Below are 21,575 nucleotides of genomic sequence, written 5' to 3'. Positions count from 1 at the left end.
GGCAATTGGTGGGAAGGGAGGAGTGGACAAGGGAGCAGTCTCTGCGGAAGGTGGGGAGGGGAATATGTGTCTGGTGGTGAGCTCACGTAGTAGGTAGTGGAGATGGCAAGGCCAAATTTGGAGTATTTTGTGCAGTTTTGGTCACCTAACCACAGGAAAGATATCAATAAGATTGAAAGAGTGCGGAGAAGATTTACTGGGATGTTGCTGGGACTTCAGGCACTGAGTTCTAGGGAAAAATTAAACAGATTAGGACTTTATTCCCTGGTGCATAGAAGAATGAGGAGAGATTTGGGGAGAGAGGTATACAAAATCATTAGGGGTGTAGACAGAGTAAATGCAGCAAGGCTTTTTCCATTGAGGGTAGGTGAGATACAATCCAGTGGATATGGATTAAGGGTGAAAGAGCTATGAACTGGATGCAGGTCAGTGGGACTTGGTAGAATAACATGTTGGCACAGACTAGAAGGACTGAACGGCCTGTTTTCTGTGCTGTAATGTTCTGTGGATCTATTTTTAGCACACTTCATCACCTGATTCAGTGGTATTTCTGGTGAGGGACATCTTGACATTTAGATTCTCACTGCAATACATTGCTTTTGATCAAAGTACCGTCTTTATTTTGCAACAACACAAAGTTTAATTCCTTGGTGGGAGAGGTTCCCTACCCTTACAAAAGTCTTCAAATGCCTACATTTTACAAAGGATTAACATTGAAATTTCACATCCAAAAATACAGAGTACATATGGATTTATGTTAAAATTCAAAAAGATACATTACACTTAAATCATATCATTTCGTCCAAGGCACTCCACATTTTAATCAAACAGATTATATTGTAGATATTTTATTAATCTATTTATTTTAAAAAACTGAAAATCTAAAACTACCAAGAAAGAAGCTGTTGGCCAAAAAAAAGGAAGTCAGAATTCTTATGAGTGATAAATTACCTCATTAGTCAACATTTCTATCTTCATAACAAATCAAAGATTATAAAAGTAATTCATAAAGGGTCCCCACCGTGTTTGAAAATCTGAGTTCAAATCAGAAATTGAGTATCTAATCTTCTCTAAGTTTAAACACGACATGACATCATGTAGCCATTGAGCATGATCAGGCGGGGTAACGTCCCTCCATCTGAGCAACACTGCCTGCCTCGCCATAAAAGCTGGTACATGCAACTCAGATACCATTAAAGTTGTGTCACTCTCTCCAATACCAAATAAAGCAGTTAAGGGATTAAGTTTAAAAAGTACAGAGAAAGTTTGAAATACTTTGTTCCAATATTTCTCAATACTGACGTGTCCAGAACATATAACTTAATAAAGCATTTCCATTTTTAAAAAATCACAATGAGGAGATAAATCTACATAAAAACAAGATAGTTTGACTTTGGACATTTGAGCCCTATGGACTACTTTAAATTATAGGAGAGAGTGGCGAGCACATAAAGAAGAGGCATGTTCCAATTTGAAAATTACATTTCAAGTTTCTTCAGGAATTGAAAGCTGTAGGTCCTGTTCCCAGGCTTTTTTTTAATCTGACAGAGCTTCTCTTATTCCCAACAACAAATCATAAATGTTAGATATTGAACTATTATAGAAAGTAGTAAATTAAAAATTACATCAATTAAATTCTAATCAGTCCTCAAAGGAAATGTATATAATTGAGATCAGAAAAAAAAATCCCTATAGATAACAGAAAAAAATGAGTATTTAGTGGGCCGTATTTAACTGAAAGTTGTTCAAATGAAGTGAGACTCCCCTCAACAAATAAATCTTTGAAACATTTAATTCCCAATCTATACCATTCTTTAAAAGTTACATCAATCATAGAAAGGATGTTTTAAATGGTCATTCATGGCAAGGTCAAAGGTTGTTGGTTTTTCTCCAGAATGGAATACAGGAACAAAATGTTTCCAGGAAACCTTTCCCTCCACTCCTGGGCAGCGGGAAGATCAGTGAGAAGCAGTGCCATAGGCAGCAGATCCACCTGTGGTGAACAAGCGGATAGTCTGGCTGGAGGCTGGGGAGGGGTGGGGAACACCCCAGGTTACCCTCCCTAATTTCCTGTTCACTCCTCCCCATGTTCCACTACTCCCCCACATTCTGGGGGGGGGGGGGGCTAATTAACCATCTGATCACAACGGTTGATCTCCAATTGGTGCCATTTAAAGTCTCACAGAAGCCCTCCAGCCCATCTCCTCCCAGGTTGTTCCTGTCGACACAGCTCTTGGTCTGTTGGCTTCATTGCCATGGCAATTCAAGATGCACGTGTCCTCATCCAGAGGTAATCAATTTTAGATTCAAGCCTGGATTTTTAAAAAGTTCCTCCCTAAACCTTACAAATTACAACATAAGCCTGTGTCCCTCAGGAGCTGCAGTGGAGGAGCAGGGAGAGGTCCCTAAGCTCCTCAGGTGCTCCTTCATTTTTTGTATTTCTGCTGGGGTTTCAAGAGATGGTAGCACAGCATACCAATTAAGCCCACTGACAGGACAACTCCAGTTTTTGTCACCATCTCATCAACCTGCCGAGGGGACAATGAGAAAGAGAGAGAGAGAGTGTGTGAGTCAGAAAAAAGCACAGCAAAGTAATGCTCCCTCCGCACCATGCTATCACACACTTCCATGGTCAGACACAGAGTGTAGGCCCCTCCGCACCATCCCATCACATCCTCCCTGGGTCAGATACAGAGTGATGTTCCCTCCATACTATCCTATGATATACTCCCGGGATCAGATACATAGTGAAGCTCCCTCCCCACCGTCCCATCACACAATCCCGGGGGTCTGACATAGAATGAAGCTCCCTCCGCATCATCTCATCACACACTCTCGGGGTCAGACACAGGGTGAAGCACCCCCCCCACCCCCGCTCCGTCCGATCACACATTCCTGGAGTTGGACACAGAATGAAGTGCCCTCTACACCTTCCTATCACACAATCCCGGGGTCAGACACAGAGTGAAGCTCCCTCCGCACCGTCCCATCACACACTCTCGGGGTCAGACACAGGGTGAAGCACCCCCCCCCCCACTCCATCCGATCATACACTCCTGGAGTTGGACACAGAGTGAAGTGCCCTCTACACCTTCCTATCACATACTCCTGGGGTCAGACACAGAGTGAAGCCATAGTCTACGTCGCTGGGAAGGAATTTAGAAGATAGTGAATCGCTCCTGTTACAAAAGCCTCGGAGACTGAGGAGGATTTGTATTAGTGTTGTGGAAGTGCTCTGAAGGACTTTTTGCGAAGAAGAGTTTGCTGTATGGGAGTTTAATTCTGCTTTTCCAATGATGCAGATCGAGTAATTGGCTGGCAGCCTGCCAGGGTGGATCTCCTCCACCACAAAATACTAGCTTTTTGCCTAATTTGCATCTTAAATTTGCTAATTTAACATCTTAAAGGCGGTGACTCCCCTGCCTGTTCCTTTGTTTGTTAACCTTAACGGTTTGTTAACGAGGGTAAATTAGTGGTATTTCGGATGCCTGAAAGCCTCGGCCTAACCTTCGGGATTCCAGGAGGCAATGGAAGATTGCCAGGGAGCCAGCTCGCACAGCAGTCAGAGGACTTCCTTTCAACACTCTTATATCAACAAAGAACTTACTCTATCTCATCTTGGATTTTGTTGTAAATATGTCCGCCCAGTCTCCTGAAAGACCTGGGCCCTCCAGGAGTTGTGCTGCAGCAGCAGCTTCGGTGGCCCCTATGACCCGGAATCCTTTTGGATTGCTGGATGATGGACAAGGTGTGAAGATCTACTTTCCCCCGACTATCAAAGCTGGAGACTGCATAAAGGTGATGGTGAGGGTTGTTGGTCCTCAGCCATAGTAGTGGATGGACGGGAAGGCTGTGATTTATTTTAAAAATGCTAAGGCGGCGCCCCTAGCCATTAGTAAGGGGATTGAGGTGGGTGGGATGTTCCTGCAGGTTGACCCTTTTGAGTCTGCTGAGCAGTGGGTGATCCTGTCCAACATCCTGTCCACTATTCCTAATGATCTCCTCCTTCCCCATTTGTGTCTTTTGGGGATGGTAAAGTCAGCAATTTCCCTGCTCTTTGGCTTTCGGGAACTTGATCTGAAGGCACGTTTACTCCTTCCGATATTTGTGTTGCTGGCAAAGGAAGATGAGACTGAGGGGCAGTTCCAGGTCTAGAACAAGGGGAAGATGTATCAGATCTACTGGTCCAAGGACCGTCCGCAGACCCATGTTCAGAACTGAAAGGAGCCAACAGGAATTGTCCCTACTGACCCCGATTGATCACAGTAACATGGGAATAAGCCAGGGTCCTAAGGGATTTCTGGAGCTGGAGGTGATAGAGCTGTCATTGGGAGATCTGCCGACAGCCCCCAACAGGTCCTTTCTCTTAGGATTGGCCAGGAGAGGGCCCCTCCGCCACTGCTCCTGGGTGTTGGACAGACGGAGGTGAGGCCAGGAGGTGAGTTCGTGGCATTTGCTGCTCCAAGTACTGCAAGTGAGCTGGTAACCAGTAGCAGGTGTCCCGAAGAGGATGGGGATTCAACTTTCAGCATTGGAGATGAGCTGCCCTCCATTGACAGTGAGACGATGGACGCTCTTATCTACCCTTACATGACTCCAAGTATTATAGAAGAGATGATATGATGCTGTCAATAAGGCTAAGTTGGCTGCGGCCCACTGGCCAGATTTGGAATGGGTGGAGGAGACTGATGCCCAACCTGTCCCTCAGGATGTTGCAGAGGCTCATGGGTGTGGAGTTGTCCCGACCGTGCTAACACCTGCACAGCTGGAATTACTCATCGGGCCCAGGCCCCAGGTTATCTCTCAGGAACCGGTCCCACACTGCATGTGTGGTCTCAAGGAGATGCCCTTTGTGTCGTTCCTGGTTGCAGGAAGGTGGGATATATACCAACTGCTCCTACACACCATCCACTTCCTCGCCTTTGGCTGCTGGCCAGATACACCATGGTGGTCTGTCCTACCCCTTGGCAGTAAGGAGGGTCCCCTCTGGTGATCTTTATATACAGGAGTCCTCCCCCTTTAGATCTGGGACTTGGAGGTGGAGGGTGTTACATAAAGCTGTAATTTGAAATCGATTTTTGAGTCGATTCATGGGCTCACCAGCTGCCTGTCCTTTCAGTGGCTTGGATGAGACAGTGATTCACATATATTTGAAGTGTACAAGATTGGAGCCCCTGTTCATGTACTTGAGGGGCTGCTCCTAAAGTTTTGGCTGCATTTCAGCACTACTCTTCTGATATTTGACCACCCAGTATGGAGGGATGATGGTTGGCTGAGGGATGTCCTCATCGGTCTTGTCCTGGGCCTGGCCAAGATGGCCATCCATGGGTCCAGGCAACGGGCAGTCGAGGATTCAGCTCATGCTGTCTGCTTGCACCTCTCTAAGGGTACCTGTGTGCACGAGTATCCTTGGAGAAGAAGCACTTGGTGCTTACAGATACCTTGGAGGGTATCCGGGAACAGCGGGCTGCTCAAGGGCTTGACTGTATTGTGGAAAAAGATGATAATATTTTAATTTGACATTATGTTGTGTGCATAGTTGGACTGGAAATGTAGTCGTAACTGTATTGTTTGTTTGATGAATAAAAACGTTTAAAATAAAAGGGTCAGACACAGTTGAAGCTCCCTCTACGCCATTCCATCAAATACTCCCAGGGTTGGACACAAAATCAAACTCCCTCTGCACCGGTCCCTCCAGCTCTGGGGGTTTTCAGCTGCCTTTTGAGGGAAAATCAGGGTTCCATTGGTAGGAGAGGGGATTATAATGTGTGTGTATCTTGTATACAGTCATGGAATCATTCAGGACATATGTTGTCCATGGTTACTGTGATGGCTATCTACTCCAACTCATTCTGCCCATATTCACCTCTTATCCCTCCAAGCCTTTCCTATCCCTGTCCTGGACCCTTCTTGACCACCACCTTGCCCCTCAGACCTCCTTTGTTTTACTCCCCTCCCATTGTAAATCTGTGTCCTCCCATATCCTGTGAACAAGACTATCTATGGATATCTATGGATATCTTGTCTCACCCAACCTCAGTGCAAAAATCCTGCTTGCATTTGCTCTATCTATACCCCTCATAATGATCAAATCTACTCTCCGAGGAATAAAGTCCTAACCTGTTTAACCTTTCCCTGTAACACAGTTCTTGAAGTCTGGGCAACATCCTATTAAATCTCCTTTGGACTCTTTCGATCTTATTGATATCCTTTCTGTAGTTAGGTGACCGAAACTGCACACAACACTCCAGATTTGGCCTCACCAATATACAAATTTGCCATAACATTCTAATTCCTAGACTCAGTACTTTCCTTTATCAAGGCCAATGTGCCAAAAGCTCGCTTTACGACCCTATATATGTGTGACACTACTTTCGTGGAATTATGGATCTATATTCCCAGATTCCTGTTCTGTGCCACTGCTCAATGCCGCAGGGGTATTTATCTGCAATGTTATATATTCATCTTTCGGGCAGCTCCATGGTGGGAGAGGAACATGCAGAGGCAGCGATGGTTATATGTTTTCAAAGATATGTTTTATGTAAAATGCTTTAAGGTTTAGTGTAAGTACAGTATAGTACTTTTGTCTTTTAAACTGTTTATTCTTAGTGCAGGTAGTGTATTAGTTAGGCATTGTAAAAGTAAGTCTCCTGCATCTACCACTCCCCATAGGTACCAGATACCAGGGGTTTTACTATATACTACATTTGAATGTATTATTACATGACAACCAAAGGAACCTTGAACCTCTAAATACTGGCAGGGTTCTGAGCTCACCTGGCTAGACTGGGATACCCCGTAGCGGAGATGCATGACGAAGTGCTCGCAGTTCATGGAGACCACGCTGTAGGACAGCTCCTTCCCCTCTTGCTCCCTCGCCTCCTTCACGATGAGGTGGACGGGCCTTGGGGGGTACTTCCTATCCAGCTTGTTGTTCACCCTGTAGTTGTCCACTCCCGCCACCCGGTGCAGTGGCTCCATCTTCACGTAGGCCTTATCCACCACAATCGACATGATGCTGCTGAAGCCGGCATCGCTCAGCTCACCTGGGGGAGGGGAGGGAAGTTCGCAGTGAGACAGGGAGCCGAGGAGGGAGATTGGGAGGGGGGGGGAGGTTGGGCGGAACGAGAGACAGGCAGAGAACGATGGGCGGCAGGGTTACCGAGGCGACTCGTGCAATGGAGTAACAGCACCAGTGACCCGGGCTCGAATCCCGTGCTGTCTGTAAGATGTATGTATGTTTCCCCCCATGTCTGCATGGGTTTCCTCCAGGTACTCCGGTTTCCACCCACAATTCAAAACACACAGTTTGTAGGTTAATTGGAGTATTCAGACAGCAAGGGCTCATGGGCGGAAGGGCCTGATACTGCGCAGTATAGCTCAATTTAAATTAAATTAAAATTAATTATGAAATTAAATATTAGAAATAAGAGATGGAACAGGCAGCATCTCAAGGTGAAGCTTCATCACTCAGCTTTCAAAACATGAATTTTAATTTCGAGATCCAGCTATTGTGGCCCACAAGTCTGTGCCACCCAAATCAACTTACGAACCATTGACATCTTTGTAACATGGGAGGAAACCCACATAGAACACAGGAAGAACGTGCATACTCCTTACAGACAGCCCCAGATTCGAACCCGGGACGGTTAGCACTGTGATGTCACGCTAAACGTGCCTCTCTGGAAGACCTCAATGAAATTCTGCTCAGTAATTAACAGGAGATCATTTGCTTTCCCGTTTGTAAGATCATGGGAATGGAGGTGAGTAAGGAGGATGTGGAAGTTCAGTGAGGGTACAGGGTTTCAGGGACTGGGAGGTATGGGGTCTGCGGTGCAGAGGTAGAGGGAGGACAGGATGAGTAGGAAATGGGCTTCTGTACTTACTAGGGGGTGCCAGGTGAATGACATCACCGTTGCCCATGTATAGCGCCCAGTGCTTGTAGCTGAACCGATCTATCTCAATCAAATCACCGACCTTTGGTTCATTGTAGCACTGCAAATGAAACATGGGACAACATGAAATGTCAGCAAGATGAGAGAGAGGGCAAGGTGGGGAGGAGGGAGAAAGGAAGGGGAGAGGAGAGGGATATGGGGAGAGAGGGAGGGGAGAGGAGGAGATGGAGGGCTGGAAGAAAGAAAGGGGAGGGAGATGCAGAGGGAGGAGAGAGGAAGGGAAGGGGAGAATGGAGAGGGAGGTGAGGGAGGCGGGATGGTGGAGATGGAAGGCAGGGGAAAAGAGAGTGGAGAGGTACAGGGGAAGAGGAGGGGTAAGTGGGGAGGGAGGTGATAAGCAGAGGGAGGGAGAGTGGAGAAGAAGGTGGGGAGAGAGGGAGGGAGATGCAGGGGAAAGAGGGAGAGGAGAGGTAGGTGGGAGGAGGGAGGGAGAGAGAAAAGGGGAGGGGAGGGAGAGCGCAGGAAGAGGTGGGGGAGGAGAAGGAGGGCAAGGGCAAAGGGAGGGGGAGATGCAGAGGGGGTGAGGAGGGGTAGGGAGAGGGACTGGGAAGGGGAGAGGGGAGGGAGAAGGAAAGTGGAGAGGAGAGGTAGGTGGAGGGGAGATGGGAGGGGAGGTAAGGAGGGAGGGAAAAGGGGAGGTGGAAAGAAGGAGGGAGAGAGGGTGGGAGTTGTGTTGTAGGAAAGGGTAAAGAGAGGGGAGGGAGTGGGCAGAGGCATGGTAGATCTTGGGCAACACTAAGAAATGTGAGATGAAGCTATTTTTATTTGGAAGGGAGAGAGGAGGCAAGGTAGAGTGAAATCTGGGGCTCAGGAGCAAGAGGCTAAAGAGGCAGTAATAAGTCTGGGTTGTGAGCAGAATTTAATTTTAATTTTAAAAAATAATTTGCATATACAGCACGGTAACAGGTCCTTCGAGCTCACAAGCCCGTGCTATCCAAATACCCCAATTAGCCTCCAAGGCCCATAGATTTTCTGAGGTTACGAAACACCGGTCCAGTCTGGTCAACTGTGCTGCATTCTGGTCTCCCCATCACGCGAAGGAGAAGGTTTGACAACAATAGTTCCTGGGCTGGAGAAACGGGCTGAAGAAGCCGGGACAGTTTGTTTTGAGGAGATAAACAGGAAGGTCTACTGATGCTGTGATTGTAGTTCAATGCACAAAATGTGCAGGAGAAACCCAGCAGGTCACACAGGAAAACAATGCATGGTCAGCGCAGTGGTTGGGGCAACGCTATTACACCACCGTGACCCGGGTTAGAATCCAGCGCTGTCCGTAAGAAGTTTGAACAATCTCCCTGTGACCTTCATGAGCTCCGGTTTCTTCCAAAAATGTACCAGGAATTTGGGCGGTACGGGCTCGTGTGCCAGAACAGCCTGTTAGCGTGCTGTATGACTAAATTTTTTTAAAATAACTAACATTTCAGGCTTGAGCCCTTCATCTAAGAGAACAACAGTCAATACAGCTGAGATCCAAACCGTGGGCCTGGAAACGGAGTTCAAAACCACATGGCACAAGATGGCGGCAGAGGTAAGACGATGAGAAGAACACGAGGCTGTGGAAATGAGTCTGGGTGAGTGTGTGGTCGTGGAGGTTGAGAGCAGCAGGGAGTGCAGGTGGGGAGCAATGAGGGAGACCTCGCAGAACTCCCTTCGGCGAAAAGTGGAAGAGATCCTCAAAAGGGTCTGGCCCAAAACGTTGGTGAAACGCCTTTGCTTCCTATGGGTTTCTCTAGCACTTTTGTGCAGGTCTTTGGGGAGAGGGGACTGGTCAGAGTTTGAAAGATTATATTTTTAAATCATCCTGAAATGGCAATTATTATGGAAAGGCACCACTGATTTTGTCTTTATTAAATATAGAATTCCCTAGCAAACTGGTCAAAGCATTTCAGATTGTGTATTGTTAAACAGGTTGACAGAAGCTAACGATCTGACACTATGTGCTGCCACAACCTGTTCTATTACAGAGGGCAGAAAATTTGCACCTTTCTCTTAGGCACCATGGAAATTTCTTTGAACTGTGTGTGTTACGGAAAGGTTTCCTTTGCATCGTGTGTCTTAAAGATTGATAGAAGTGGGGGGGCATTAGCATGTTAGAGGTGGGCTCGACGGTGGGGGGGGGGTGGCAACCGGACTCTACCTGTCGACCGGGGTGGTGCTATCCACCTCTCTGATATAGGAGACAAGGCCTCTCCTTTCATTGTGTCAAGTGTCACTAGTCGCAACTCTAGTGATACGGCCAGCGGCGGGTGGAGAGTTGCTAGCGTACATCAAGCTAGACACTAGTGATACAGGAGGGGGTTGGGGCAGGTCTGATGATTGTATGGTGGGGCACAGCACCTCCATTGGGAAGGCAATGCCCGTGGATCCCCTCCCTTGGTACTGACCCTGCAGAGCACAGATGATCAATATGTATTGAAGGCAAAACCTCTGGACATTGCTTCAACTGTTTTTAAGACATAAACAGAATTAATTGATAATGTGGGTGACTGTTTGACATCAGTGTTTTACATTTCTTAAGAGAGAACTAGAATGACAAGTGTTAACAAGGAACTGTAACAATATACCTCAAACGAATTTAATAACTTGTTAGCCACCAAAATATGCCATAAATACTGTGCCATTTCACTGTGATCTTTGAGTGAGGGTTGATATCGTGACACTGTCTACCTGAACTTGATATTCCTCACTCCCGCTAGCATAATTTAGTAAACCTGTATCGTATGCTCTGTGGTTCTGCCATGTATATAACAGGCTGACTATCATGCTGTTCTCGGCAGTGGCGGTGGGTGGGGATTGTCAAAGACCCGAGATCATGGGCATTGACAGTGTCGAGGAAAAGGTTTCTTTGTGAAGGGCGTGGCTGGCATACTCGATGCACTGCTGGAAGCAGGCTTCGCTGTGGCCTTCAAGGGGGATGGGGGCTGGTTAAATTCACGGTGCAGAAAGTTTCAGGGAAGGGAGCTGTGATGGAACAAGAGTTGCTTTGGTGGAGGATCAGCACAGACAAGAAGGGCCGATTGACCTACCGGCCATAACCATTCCATGGTTTTGTGATGAGTACAGTCCTGTTTTTGTGTCTTCCCCAACAGGTCTGCAAGCAATCATTTTCCATCACTTCCTGCTGTTACTTAACCCCCGTCTTGTCCAGAGCAGATCTGGTCTCTGAGGGATATCCTTTGAAAACCTCCCCTCCCCACGTCCCCATGCCAGACAGGAAATCAGGGTTCACAGCTGCAGGGGTCACAAGAGGGAGGGGATGGGGAGGGAAACGGGCAGGAGGAGTTTCCAGAGGCAGAAGCTCCATTGTGGATGTAAACATGCTCGCTGGATCCTACTCACAAGTGCTGCAGCCATGACGATCTCTCACCACCAGCTGTGATATCAGGAACACGGCAGAACCATGGATGTGGAAGCAGAACTACTGGTCCTCTGGTCGTGCCTACTCAGCTGTGGCTGTGGCTGTTCCAGAACAAAGAGCCAGTGGTTAACAGGTGGTAGAAATTCTGCTGTTGATGATTCCAGAGACCTGCCCCCCAACAGCATGCTCCCATATATGCACATCCAGAAATGCACGCAGACCAGCGCTCACAAGCAGGTTTCCATCTGTGTCCATGCACATAGGCACTTGCGAGACTGCAGATGCACCGATCCTCAGAATCCACTTAAGTAATGAACTATCCTGGTACACACCATTTCCTCACTTGTCAGGAAGGAGCAACTACACTTTCTGAGAACCCTGAAGTGGGCAAGGCTTCCAGCCACTATTATGTCAACCTTCTACTGGAGCTCTATCGAAAGTGTTCTGGCTGGCTGCATCACAGTGTGGTACGGGGCGGGATCAGGAGCAGAGTGACGAGGAAGGGGAGTAATTAGGAGTGGAGTGACGGGGAGGGGGGGATTAGGAGTGGAGTGATGGGGAGGTGGGATTAGCGGAATGATGGGGAGGGGTGATTATGAGCAGAGGGACGGGGGGGATTAGGGATGGAGTGGTGGGGAGGGGCATTTAGGAGCGGAGTGATGGGAGGGGGGATTAGGAGCGGAATGACGGGGAAGTGGGGATTAGGAGATAAAGGCTGTCAGTGCTGGGCTCTGGGAAGTGGGGAAGGTGGGAAAGTGGTGCTTTAAAAGAAACCCAGATGGAAATGATGGTCAAGTTTCATCTTTACCTGGTTTGCCAAACCCGTGATGGTGCTCTGACCCACCCTGTTCTCTGCATTGAATCTGTCTCGATAAAGGTCTTGGCCCAAATTGTCAACCATTCTTTTTCTCCCACACTGAGTTCCTGCAGCAGAACATGTCCTTGGACACACAAAAGCATACACCGCTGGAAATACACAAACCATGTGTACAGTAACTGCGCGCGCACACACCCACCCCTACACAAAATCACACAATCCAGCAGGGAGCAACCCCACTCCTGTCACCACAGGATCTTCCCCCACCTACACAGCACATCAAGGGTGTGATGGGATGCTCCCCACTCACCCACTCCACATCCACCACATTTCCCCACCTACAGGCACGTGATGGGACACTCCCCACTCCAGCGACTCCACGCCATCTGGAACAAAGCAGCTGCTCGATTGGCTCCCCATCCACCACCCCCTCCCCCACCATCGGCATCTCCCCCCCCACCCGCTATCATCTCTCCACTGAGGGCAAAGAGGCAGAAGTAAGGGGACACCATCATTCACAGATTCCCCTAAACACCCTCATAACTGGAAATATCATCACCGATTCTCCATAATCACTGGGTCCAAATCCCAGAACATTTACCCACAACTTCCTAGAGATGTTCTTGGTCCCTTGAGATGCTGGGGTTCAAGAAAACAGCTGACCCCAGCGTCCCACAGACAGGGAAGCCCTTCCCGTTGGCTGCAAGTACATTTTGGAAGCAGCGAGGACCTCCTCTCCCTTCTTGCTTCAACCCCCCCCCCAGTTTAATCTGCTCTGGGCTAACTCACAAAACACTTGAATGCAGAGCTAAGCAGTGGGTGTTAGCTACCAAGAGTTGTTCTTTATCTGTGACGAACAGTACTCACATCAGTATTCAGATCTGTCGCTCAGCACGGCAGGAGAAGCTCTGACTTGTTGAGATCTGCTTTGGTCTTTTATTTCTTCATCAGGAATTGAAACAGAAACTTGGAGCATAATAACGCCGGTTATCAGCTGCTGTTTTCACTTGACTCATGTTTTCCGGGATTGTCCTGTGTTGTGTTAATCTTTGTGCAGCCTCCTGAACTTTGCCTGAAGATCCCAGTGCAGTGAGAGTTTGACTTTTGTTAAGGGGAACACTAAGTCAGCAGGCAGAGTATTAGCACAGGTTATGAATCAGTTGAAACACAGACATTTCAGTAACAGAGAGAGCTATGGAGAGGCTTTGTTTGAGTCCTTGGAGCACAGGAGGCCGGGGGGGGGGGGGGGGGGTGGAATTGATCTGATTAGGATACACAAACATGAGGGGCAAGGATAGTTCTTGCAATGGATAGTTTCCCCATTGCAAGAACGAGGGGCACAAGAGAAAGGGATTGGAGACTTGGTATGACATTTGAAACTCTGGCAAATTTCCAGAGGTGTGGTGGACGTCACAGGCAAAACCCTCCCCACCTTCGAGAATAGCCGTCGGAGAGCAGCAGAGATCGTCAAGGATCCACACCACCACCCGGCACACGCTTTGTTCTCGCTGGTGCCATCAGGAAACAGGTGTAGGTGCCACAAGGCTCACCCCACCAGGTTCAGGAACAGCTGCTCCCCCTCCACCATCAGACTCCTCAACGACAAACTCAGCCAGGGACTCATTTAAGACTCTGACTTGTGCACTTAATTGATTTTTTTCCTCTCTGAATTGCACAGTCTGCTTTCATTTCCATATTTGTCTATATGTGTACATTGTCAGGTTTTTTTTTCCCCCACTGCCAATGAGTGATCATTCTGCCTCATCCACAGGGATAAGAAGAATCTCAAGGTTGAATGTGATGTCGCGTATGGACTCTGACAAGAAATCCGAATCAGATCTGAGGAAGATTTTTATTTTCTGTTCCAGCATGTGCTTGAGGAGGTGGGAGGGGGTTGAGAGGAATTTAAAGGCTTTATGCTGAACTTTTCAAACAGAACTCAGTGAAGGAAAGAAGCTGGTCACATAATATCCTTCTGTGGGGCTTAACATGTGTTGTTCCATCAAATGTACCAAAAGAAAAGTTGAGAGTAGCTGCCCTGATCGCCCCTCTAATCTGTTCCCATTGGTTTTACTGCTTACCTACACGAGGGTCACTTCCACAAGATGCATAAAATTCTTTCCTTTGTCTGGCCTACAAAGACAAATAAAGGCATCCACTCGTCCACCCACTGTCATAACAAGAGGAAACACAGAAAGTCAAACTTTGTTAAAGGTTCCCCTTGCAAGGCTCATTCAGAAAGGAAGGAGGCAGGGGCTGCAAAGAGGCCCTGCTTTGTGGGCACAGAATTGGTTTGCCCTGAGAAACAAGAGAGTGATTGTGGATGGTTCGTATTCTGGACGGAGGTCAGTGACCAAGTTCAAGTTTATTACCATTCAATGGTACGAGGACAACCTGATGAAACACAGTCCTCGGGGCAAAAACATGCAAACACACCTCCAGACAGAGCATATGCAGTGCGTACAGTGCCCTCCAAGATGTTTGGGATATAGACACTTTTTTCCTTTATTTTCCCTGTGCTCTAGTTTTAAATTTACAATTCACGTGATTAAAGTGCGCATTCCAGATTTTATTCAAGGTTATTTGTGAACATCTTCGTGTAGCGCGTCGAATGACTCAAAGACTTGCAGATTCAAACCAAGGCTTTTATTACCAAAAGACTGGAGCGTAGTACCTCGAGGTCGACCAGTCCAGACTGACCTGGATCTGATTAGGTGCAGCCCTTTATGACCTGGCCAGTAGGCGTGGCTACGGCTCTCAGCCAATCATTAGCACTGTATACAAATATATACAGAGGTGATAGGATCCCATACGATCACACTTTGTTTGACCATGTAGAAATTACAACACTTTTTTTATACCTAGACCCCTCATCTCAGGGCACCATAATATTTGGGACAGAGCAATGGCCTGTATGTTAAAGTAGTCATGTTTAGTACTTTGTTACATATCCATTGGATGCAATGACTGCTTGATGTCTGTGACTCAGGTGCTGAGTATCTTTACTGATGCTCTGGCAGGCCCCTACAGCAGCCATCATCGACTCCTGCTTGTTTCAGGGGCTTGTCCCCTTCGGTTTTTCTCTTTAGCAGATGGAAGGCCTGCTTGATTGGATTTAGACCGGGTGACTGATTTGGGCCATTCAATAATTTTCCAGTTTTTAGCTTTGAAAACGTCCTTTGTGGCTTTAGTTGTATGTTTGAGATCATTGTCTTGCTGTAGGTTGAAGCGCCGTCCAATTGGTTTGGAGGCCTTTGCTTGAATATGAGCAGATAAGATGTTTCTGTGCACCTCAGAATTCATTTTACTACTGCCATCAGCAGTTATGTCATCAGTAGGTCTGCTTTTATGCGGAACAGCACCTCGGTGCACCGTCCGGAGCCAATGGTGGTGGGGCAACTGGTGCCATAGTGCTACCCATCATAAAATGTGGCAGAGCGATGGCTGTCTTCCCTAACCATAATCTCCCCACGCCACTGGAACCACTCTGTGCTTCCCAGAATGGTTCCAGTGGCATGGGGGATTATGGGAAGGGTAAACAGCCATCGCTCTGCCGCATATTGAGCTGCTGGCGCTGACAAGCAGCCCCGAAGGCCGAAACGGCCCGGTGAGGTGCCGGAGGCAGGACCGGCCGGTGGGGCCATCATGGCACCCCCCCGATGGCTCTGACAGTCCCCTGCCAGCCCGGCCACTCCTACCCTGATGCCCCACCCTGCCAGCCGCCCCTGCCCTGAGGGGTGAGTGAGTGGGAGAGAGAGGTGTGAAATGGGTCGTGGACTGAAGGCGTCTTAGCCACGTCATCAACCCACCCCCAGCCAGCCACTTGCAGCAGATATACCCTCATGCAGCGAGGTGGAGCGGTGCGCTACCTTGAAAAGAGGGATTGGAGTTGCCACCTTGCAGCCTCTCACGAACCATTTATGAAGGTAAGTATTCCGACATAAGGGTGGAATAGCTTTATGTTCAGATTTTTTGCTTTATAAAAGGGCCACATGAAGGTAAATGTACCAGTACCTGTGGCAGCCATACATTCCAAGGCCATAACACCCCCCACCATGTTTTACAGATGAGGTGGTCTGCTTTGAATCTTAGGCCCTTTATGCCTCCACAATTTGCTCCTGCTGTCATTCTGACCAAGGTTCATCTTGGTCTCATCTGTCCACAAGACTTTTTCCAGAATGCTACAGGCTCCTTTAAATACTTCTTGGCAAACTCTCATCTGCCCATCCTGTTTCTGTGGCATCTTGCACTGTAGCCTCTGTAATTCTGTTCATGAAATCTTCATGTCCACGTCTGCCTCCTGAAGAGCGTTTCTCATCTGTCAGGCTTGCATTTGGGGATTTGTCTTCATTATGATGAGAATTCTTCTGTCATCAGCAGGCTTCCTTGGAATGAGATTACTGAGCTCACCAGGACACTGTCTCTTCTTAATGATGTTTCAAACTTTTGATTTGGGTGACGTCTCTTCCTGTCTTATTCTTGTGTTTCAGCCTCATAATGACTTCTTTTTAAAAAAATTTATGTATAATTTTACAGACCTAAATTTTACGTACATCACTGGGAATCACTCCTCCCCTTTTATCGATCCCTTATTTTCCTCCCCATATCCCATTCCCCCTCCCATCCCAACCTTAACAAAGAAAGACGAAAATCAATTACTGAAGATGACGATGTAAGTACATTGACATAAGGGGTGGGGGGGGGGGTTTTTACTGGCTATGCCTCTGATTTATTTCCTCATTCTTAACATTCCCATGTTAATCACACCTGTGCCTGAATGTATCACGTGTGGCTGCCACACCTTAACGAATATGTGGTATCTCCCTCGCAAGTTATTTTCTCCAGGGGAACACAGCTCATGCTCCATGTTCCATTGTGCTATGCTTAGCTGAGAGTCTGATTTCATAATGGCTTCTTTGACTTTAATTTGCATGACTTTAATATCTCTGGTCCAAATGTTGAAAAAATGGCATCTACAGACTTCAAAGGTGATCAAGAGCTGAGAAGCAAGCCTAGCTCACTATATCCTGCACCAATGAAGCAATTTAACATACCCAAGTACACCTGTGAAGCCAAATGTCCCAAACATTATGGTGCCCTGAAATGGGGGAAATAACCAATCCCCTGTCCCAGCCGAGTTGGGGTCTGCTGTACAGTTAGCCAGCAGGAACCTTCACCGTCACCACAGTGCCAGGGTTCAGTGCTGGCTGACCTGGTTCGCTGCTGTGGTTTTCCTCCTCCCAGTTAGGGTAAGGGGTGGGCTAAGTAAAAACACAGTGCTGGAGAAATTCAGCAAGTCTCACAGCAGACTTTATATAGCAAAGATAAAGAGACATAACCAACATTCTGGGCTTGAGCCCTTCATTCAGAAGGGGCTGGGTTGTGTCAGAAAATGTTTCCACGTAGCAGCCCAGTGGGTAGAACCGCCACCTCACAGCCTCCGGCACTGTCTGCATGCGGGAGTTTGGACGTCCTCTTGGACACCCCTCACGTCCCAAGATCACGTGGGTCAGTAGGTGAACCCTCTGCTGTAAATTCTCCCTAGTGTGGCTGTGGGTGGGAGAATCCAACACGGATAGGTGGGGGGAGGGTTAGTTCCTGGGAATGTAGGGAAAATGAAAAACAAGGGAATATTAGTGGGGTGAAACAAAAAAGTCTGCAGATGCTGCGATGGCAGGGCATGAACAGAATCGTTTATCCAAAACCCTTGGGATCGGACACTTTTCAGAATTTTTTGGATCATAGAATAATAGTAACGGCAGTTACGTTAGTAATTGCGCTGATTTCGGATTCATGCAAAACAAAGACACTCCAACTAGGAGGGTCTCTGGACTGGGGGTGCTAGATGGGGTAGGGGCATCTGGGTGTGGGGCCATCTACGACAAATCAGCCAAATCAGAGGCGCTCGACTCTGTTTTATCGCAGGCACCTATTAAAGTAAGGATTCTCTAAGGTTCAACTAATTACTGACAAGGACAGACCTGGATATTCAAGGATGAGTTGAGCATGGTTCATGTTTGGCGCCCAACATGAGCTTGGATGTGCAGACGACATCCATGGAAAAAATGTTCAGTTTTCAGAATTTTGGATAAAATATTTTGTACCTGTAAAGTGCTAAAGAAACACAGCAGGATATGCAGCATCCCTAGAACACCAAGAACTATTGGCCTTCATAAATCAAAGTATTAAGTAACGGAGATGGGATGTTGGTAAAGTTGTATAAGACATTGGTACGGCCAAAGTTGGAGGATTGTATGCAGTTCTGGTTGCCGAACTACAGAAAAGAGATCAATAATATAGAAAGAGCGCAGAGAAGATTTACGAGGTTGTTGCCCGGACGGACTTCAGGAACTGAGTTACAGGGAAAGGTTAAACAGGTTAGGACTTTATTCCTTGGAAGGTACAAGAATGAGAGGAGATTTGATGATGTAATTTAAATTATGAGGGGGGTAGATGTAAGTAGGCTTTTTCCCACTAAGGGTAGGTGAGATACAAACCAGAGGATGAGTTAAGGAAGAAAGGGAAAAGCTTAGGGGGAACTTCTTCACATAGAGAGTGGTGGGAGTGTGGACTGGGGAGATGAGACAGTGGGACGAGGCAAAAAATGGATTGGCACAGACTAGAAGGATCGAGGTGGCCTGTTCTATAGTTCTATACATAACCAAAGCCTGAGCCCTTCTTCAAGGTATAAGTAAAAAGCAGGCAGGTGTCTCAATAAAAAAGGTAGGGTAGGGAGGAGGGAGAGAGTACGGGCTCACAGCCAGGAGGCCGCAGGTGGAATAGATCGGAGGACAGAAGAGGAAAGGTGAGAATTGATTGGTGGAGGGAGGTCGCTCTGTTAAAGCAGAGCTGGAGGAAAGGAGAGATAGAGGAAAGAGAGAGACAAGGGTAGGGGCCTTACAGAAACTGGAAAAGTCTACGTTATTGCCCTCTGGTTGGAGGGTCTCCTGTCGGGAATACAAGGTATTTGTTGTTCCTCCAATTTGCATGTGATCTCAGTTTGAGAAAATTAGTGGGGTAATGAGAATCCTACCAGAGCCTGCATAGTCACAATGGACTAAATGGCCTCCGACGTTCGAGGGAAAGATGGAACATCAGACATTTTGTCAACTCTCTCAGACCAGGTAAAGGTCTAATTGTTATCATGTAATACTACATTTAGAATGTAACATACATTAAATTCTTTAATTTTGTCTACTGTAAGGAAGACAGAGAGTCGCCACTTTGTCCAGCTCCCCTCTAGAAATAGTGCAAACAAAAGGGGAGGTTGAGAATTGTCAGGAGTGCAGGTTTTGTACTTTAAAGAAGGGTGGAGGAGTCATGTGATGGAGTAATGGCCGGTAGGAGAATACCAGCCCTCTCCAGAAAAAAAGAAATAAAGTGAAGAAAACTCAAAGCTCAAGAAACACAAAACACAACAAATAAAAGATAAAGAAAGGTATGGAGAAAAGAAAGAAAATGGCACCTAAGAAGGAAAAAACAAAAACAACAGGAAAAAAAGAAGGAAAGACGCCAGAAGAGAAAGGTGAAGGCCTTACCTGCATGAAGAGGCAGGGACCCGCCGTGGACAGAGGAGCCCGCTCCCCAAGGTTAGTGGAGACCCCACAGGGTTGTGACCTCCCGACCGCGGGACTGCAAAAATGGCTCACTGAGCCAAACAGAAGTGCGCAACTGCGCATGCGCGAGGAATCGCGCGTGTGCAATGCGCACAACAAGGAAAAGGAAAACACCAATGGGAGGGGAGCCCAGCTGTGGAGTGAACTTACACAGCGCGACCAGCTGAGAGATGCCCGACAGCAGGGCTCTCAGCTGGAAGAAGAGGAAAGCAATGGGAAAGGGAGTGATAAGAAAGAAAAACAGCAACAGGAAGCCCAAAAGATAACTAGCCCAGAAGAAGAGGACCAACAACAAGAAGCCATGAAAAAAACTCCCAACAAATTGAGGCAAGCAGCTCAACAAGAAAGTCAAAAGAGACACAGATACAAGGAAGAGAAATAGAAGACACAAACCCAAGAGCATACACAGAAGAAGAACGCCAAGCTCTGCACAGAGGAATATAAGGTAAAATAGATGGACAGTACATAGATTTTTTAAAATTTCAAGAACAAATGAAAGCATTAAAAGAATGGTTGACATTAGAATTTAGTGAAATGAAAAGAAAAATGAAAAGTACAGAAGAAAAAGTGAGTAGAATAGAGCTGGTCATAACAGAAATAGGGAAAACAGTAGAAAATGTGGAAGAACGAGAAATGCTGTAGAAATGGAAGTGAATGACTTAAGAAAAAAATTGGAAGAAAGTGACAAAAAAGTTAGTCACAAGAGTTGTTAGCTCAGAAGATAAATATGATGGAAAACTATAGTTGGCGAAACAACATAAAGAGAGTGGGCCTAAAGGAAGAGGAAGAAGGCAAAAATATGAAAGAATTTATAAAAGAATGGATCCCAAAAGTCCTGGGAATGACAGAAATACAGGAAGGAATGGAATGGAAATAGAAAGGGCACACAGAACACTAGCCCCGAAGCCACAGTCACAACAAAAACCAAGATCCGTTTTAGTAGAATTTCTGAGAAACACAAGAAAAATATATTGGCGAAGGCAAGGAATAAAATTAGAGAAAACAAAAAACCATTGGAGTACAAGGGTCAAAATTTTTTTTAAATTTTTTTTTTACCCAGACATAAGTTTTGAACTCCTAAAGAAGAGGAAAGAATTTAGATCATCCCAAAACTTTTCCACTTTCTCACATGCCCAAATTGCATGTACTGTTGTTCCTGTTTCCTTCTTACAGCGAAAACATCTGTCTGATAACATTGGGTCCCATTTATTTAACTTTTGGGGCGTGGTGTATAGCCTGTGTAACCAATTATATTGTATCATGCGTAACCTCATGTTTATTGTATTTCTCATAGTTTCGGAGCATAGCTTTTCCCATGTTTCATTCTTTATGTTTATGTTTAGATCTTGTTCCCATTTTTGTTTGGGTTTACAGCTTGTTTCCTCGTTCTCTTTCTCTTGCAGTTTGATGTACGTTTGTTATAAATCTTTTAATTATCATTGTGTCTGTAATCACATATTCAAAATTGCTTCCTTCTGGTAACCTCAGCCTGCTTCCCAATTTCTCCTTCAAGTAGGTTTTCAGTTGGTGGTATGCAAACATTGTACCGTGAGTTATACCATATTTGTCCTTCATTTGTTCAAAAGATAATAATTTATTTCCCGAAAAACAGTTTTCTATTCTTTTAATTCCTTTTCTCTCCCATTCTCTAAAGGAAAGGTTATCTATTGTGAAAAGGATTAGTTGATTTTGCGTCAATATATTAAATAAAATCACAAAAAGCAACATACCAAAAAATCCAGAGATCTTTCTTCTAAGTAATATAAAAAGTAAAGAACTTGGACTCTATTTGGATGGAGCACAAAAAAGATTTATTATGATAGCCTTAG

The 21,575-nt window shown here is 46.4% G+C and overlaps 1 protein-coding gene and 1 long non-coding RNA gene across 3 annotated transcripts in view; one reads left to right on the top strand and one right to left on the bottom strand.

Moving 5' to 3' along the window:
• LOC138740853 (uncharacterized) overlaps positions 1-21,575 on the top strand; it is an 80,244-nt gene that overhangs the window by 2,104 nt on the left and 56,565 nt on the right. Inside the window, exon 2 of the long non-coding RNA XR_011343187.1 lies at positions 9,380-9,483. This is a non-coding gene — a long non-coding RNA (uncharacterized lncRNA). The remainder of the gene's footprint in view (positions 1-9,379; positions 9,484-21,575) is intronic.
• Positions 594-13,380, bottom strand: LOC138740851 (phospholipase A and acyltransferase 2-like). Of its 2 annotated transcripts, none has more exons than XM_069894070.1 (5): positions 12,998-13,380; positions 11,295-11,414; positions 7,887-7,995; positions 6,778-7,046; positions 594-2,528 (listed from the first exon to the last, which is right to left on the bottom strand). In XM_069894070.1, exons 2-5 carry the CDS (start codon positions 11,307-11,309, stop codon positions 2,427-2,429), a joined length of 495 nt encoding a protein of 164 aa, XP_069750171.1. In that variant the 5' UTR covers positions 11,310-11,414; positions 12,998-13,380; the 3' UTR covers positions 594-2,426. The 2 variants fall into 2 exon arrangements, with proteins under 2 accessions (XP_069750171.1, XP_069750172.1); XM_069894071.1 differs by lacking the exon at positions 12,998-13,380 and adding an exon at positions 12,732-12,871.

Source organism: Narcine bancroftii, chromosome 8, assembly GCF_036971445.1.
Source record: "Narcine bancroftii isolate sNarBan1 chromosome 8, sNarBan1.hap1, whole genome shotgun sequence".
Classification (NCBI taxonomy): domain Eukaryota; kingdom Metazoa; phylum Chordata; class Chondrichthyes; order Torpediniformes; family Narcinidae; genus Narcine; species Narcine bancroftii.
The sequence above is the reverse complement of the archived record's forward strand: the minus strand, read 5'-3'. Positions and strand labels throughout refer to the sequence as shown.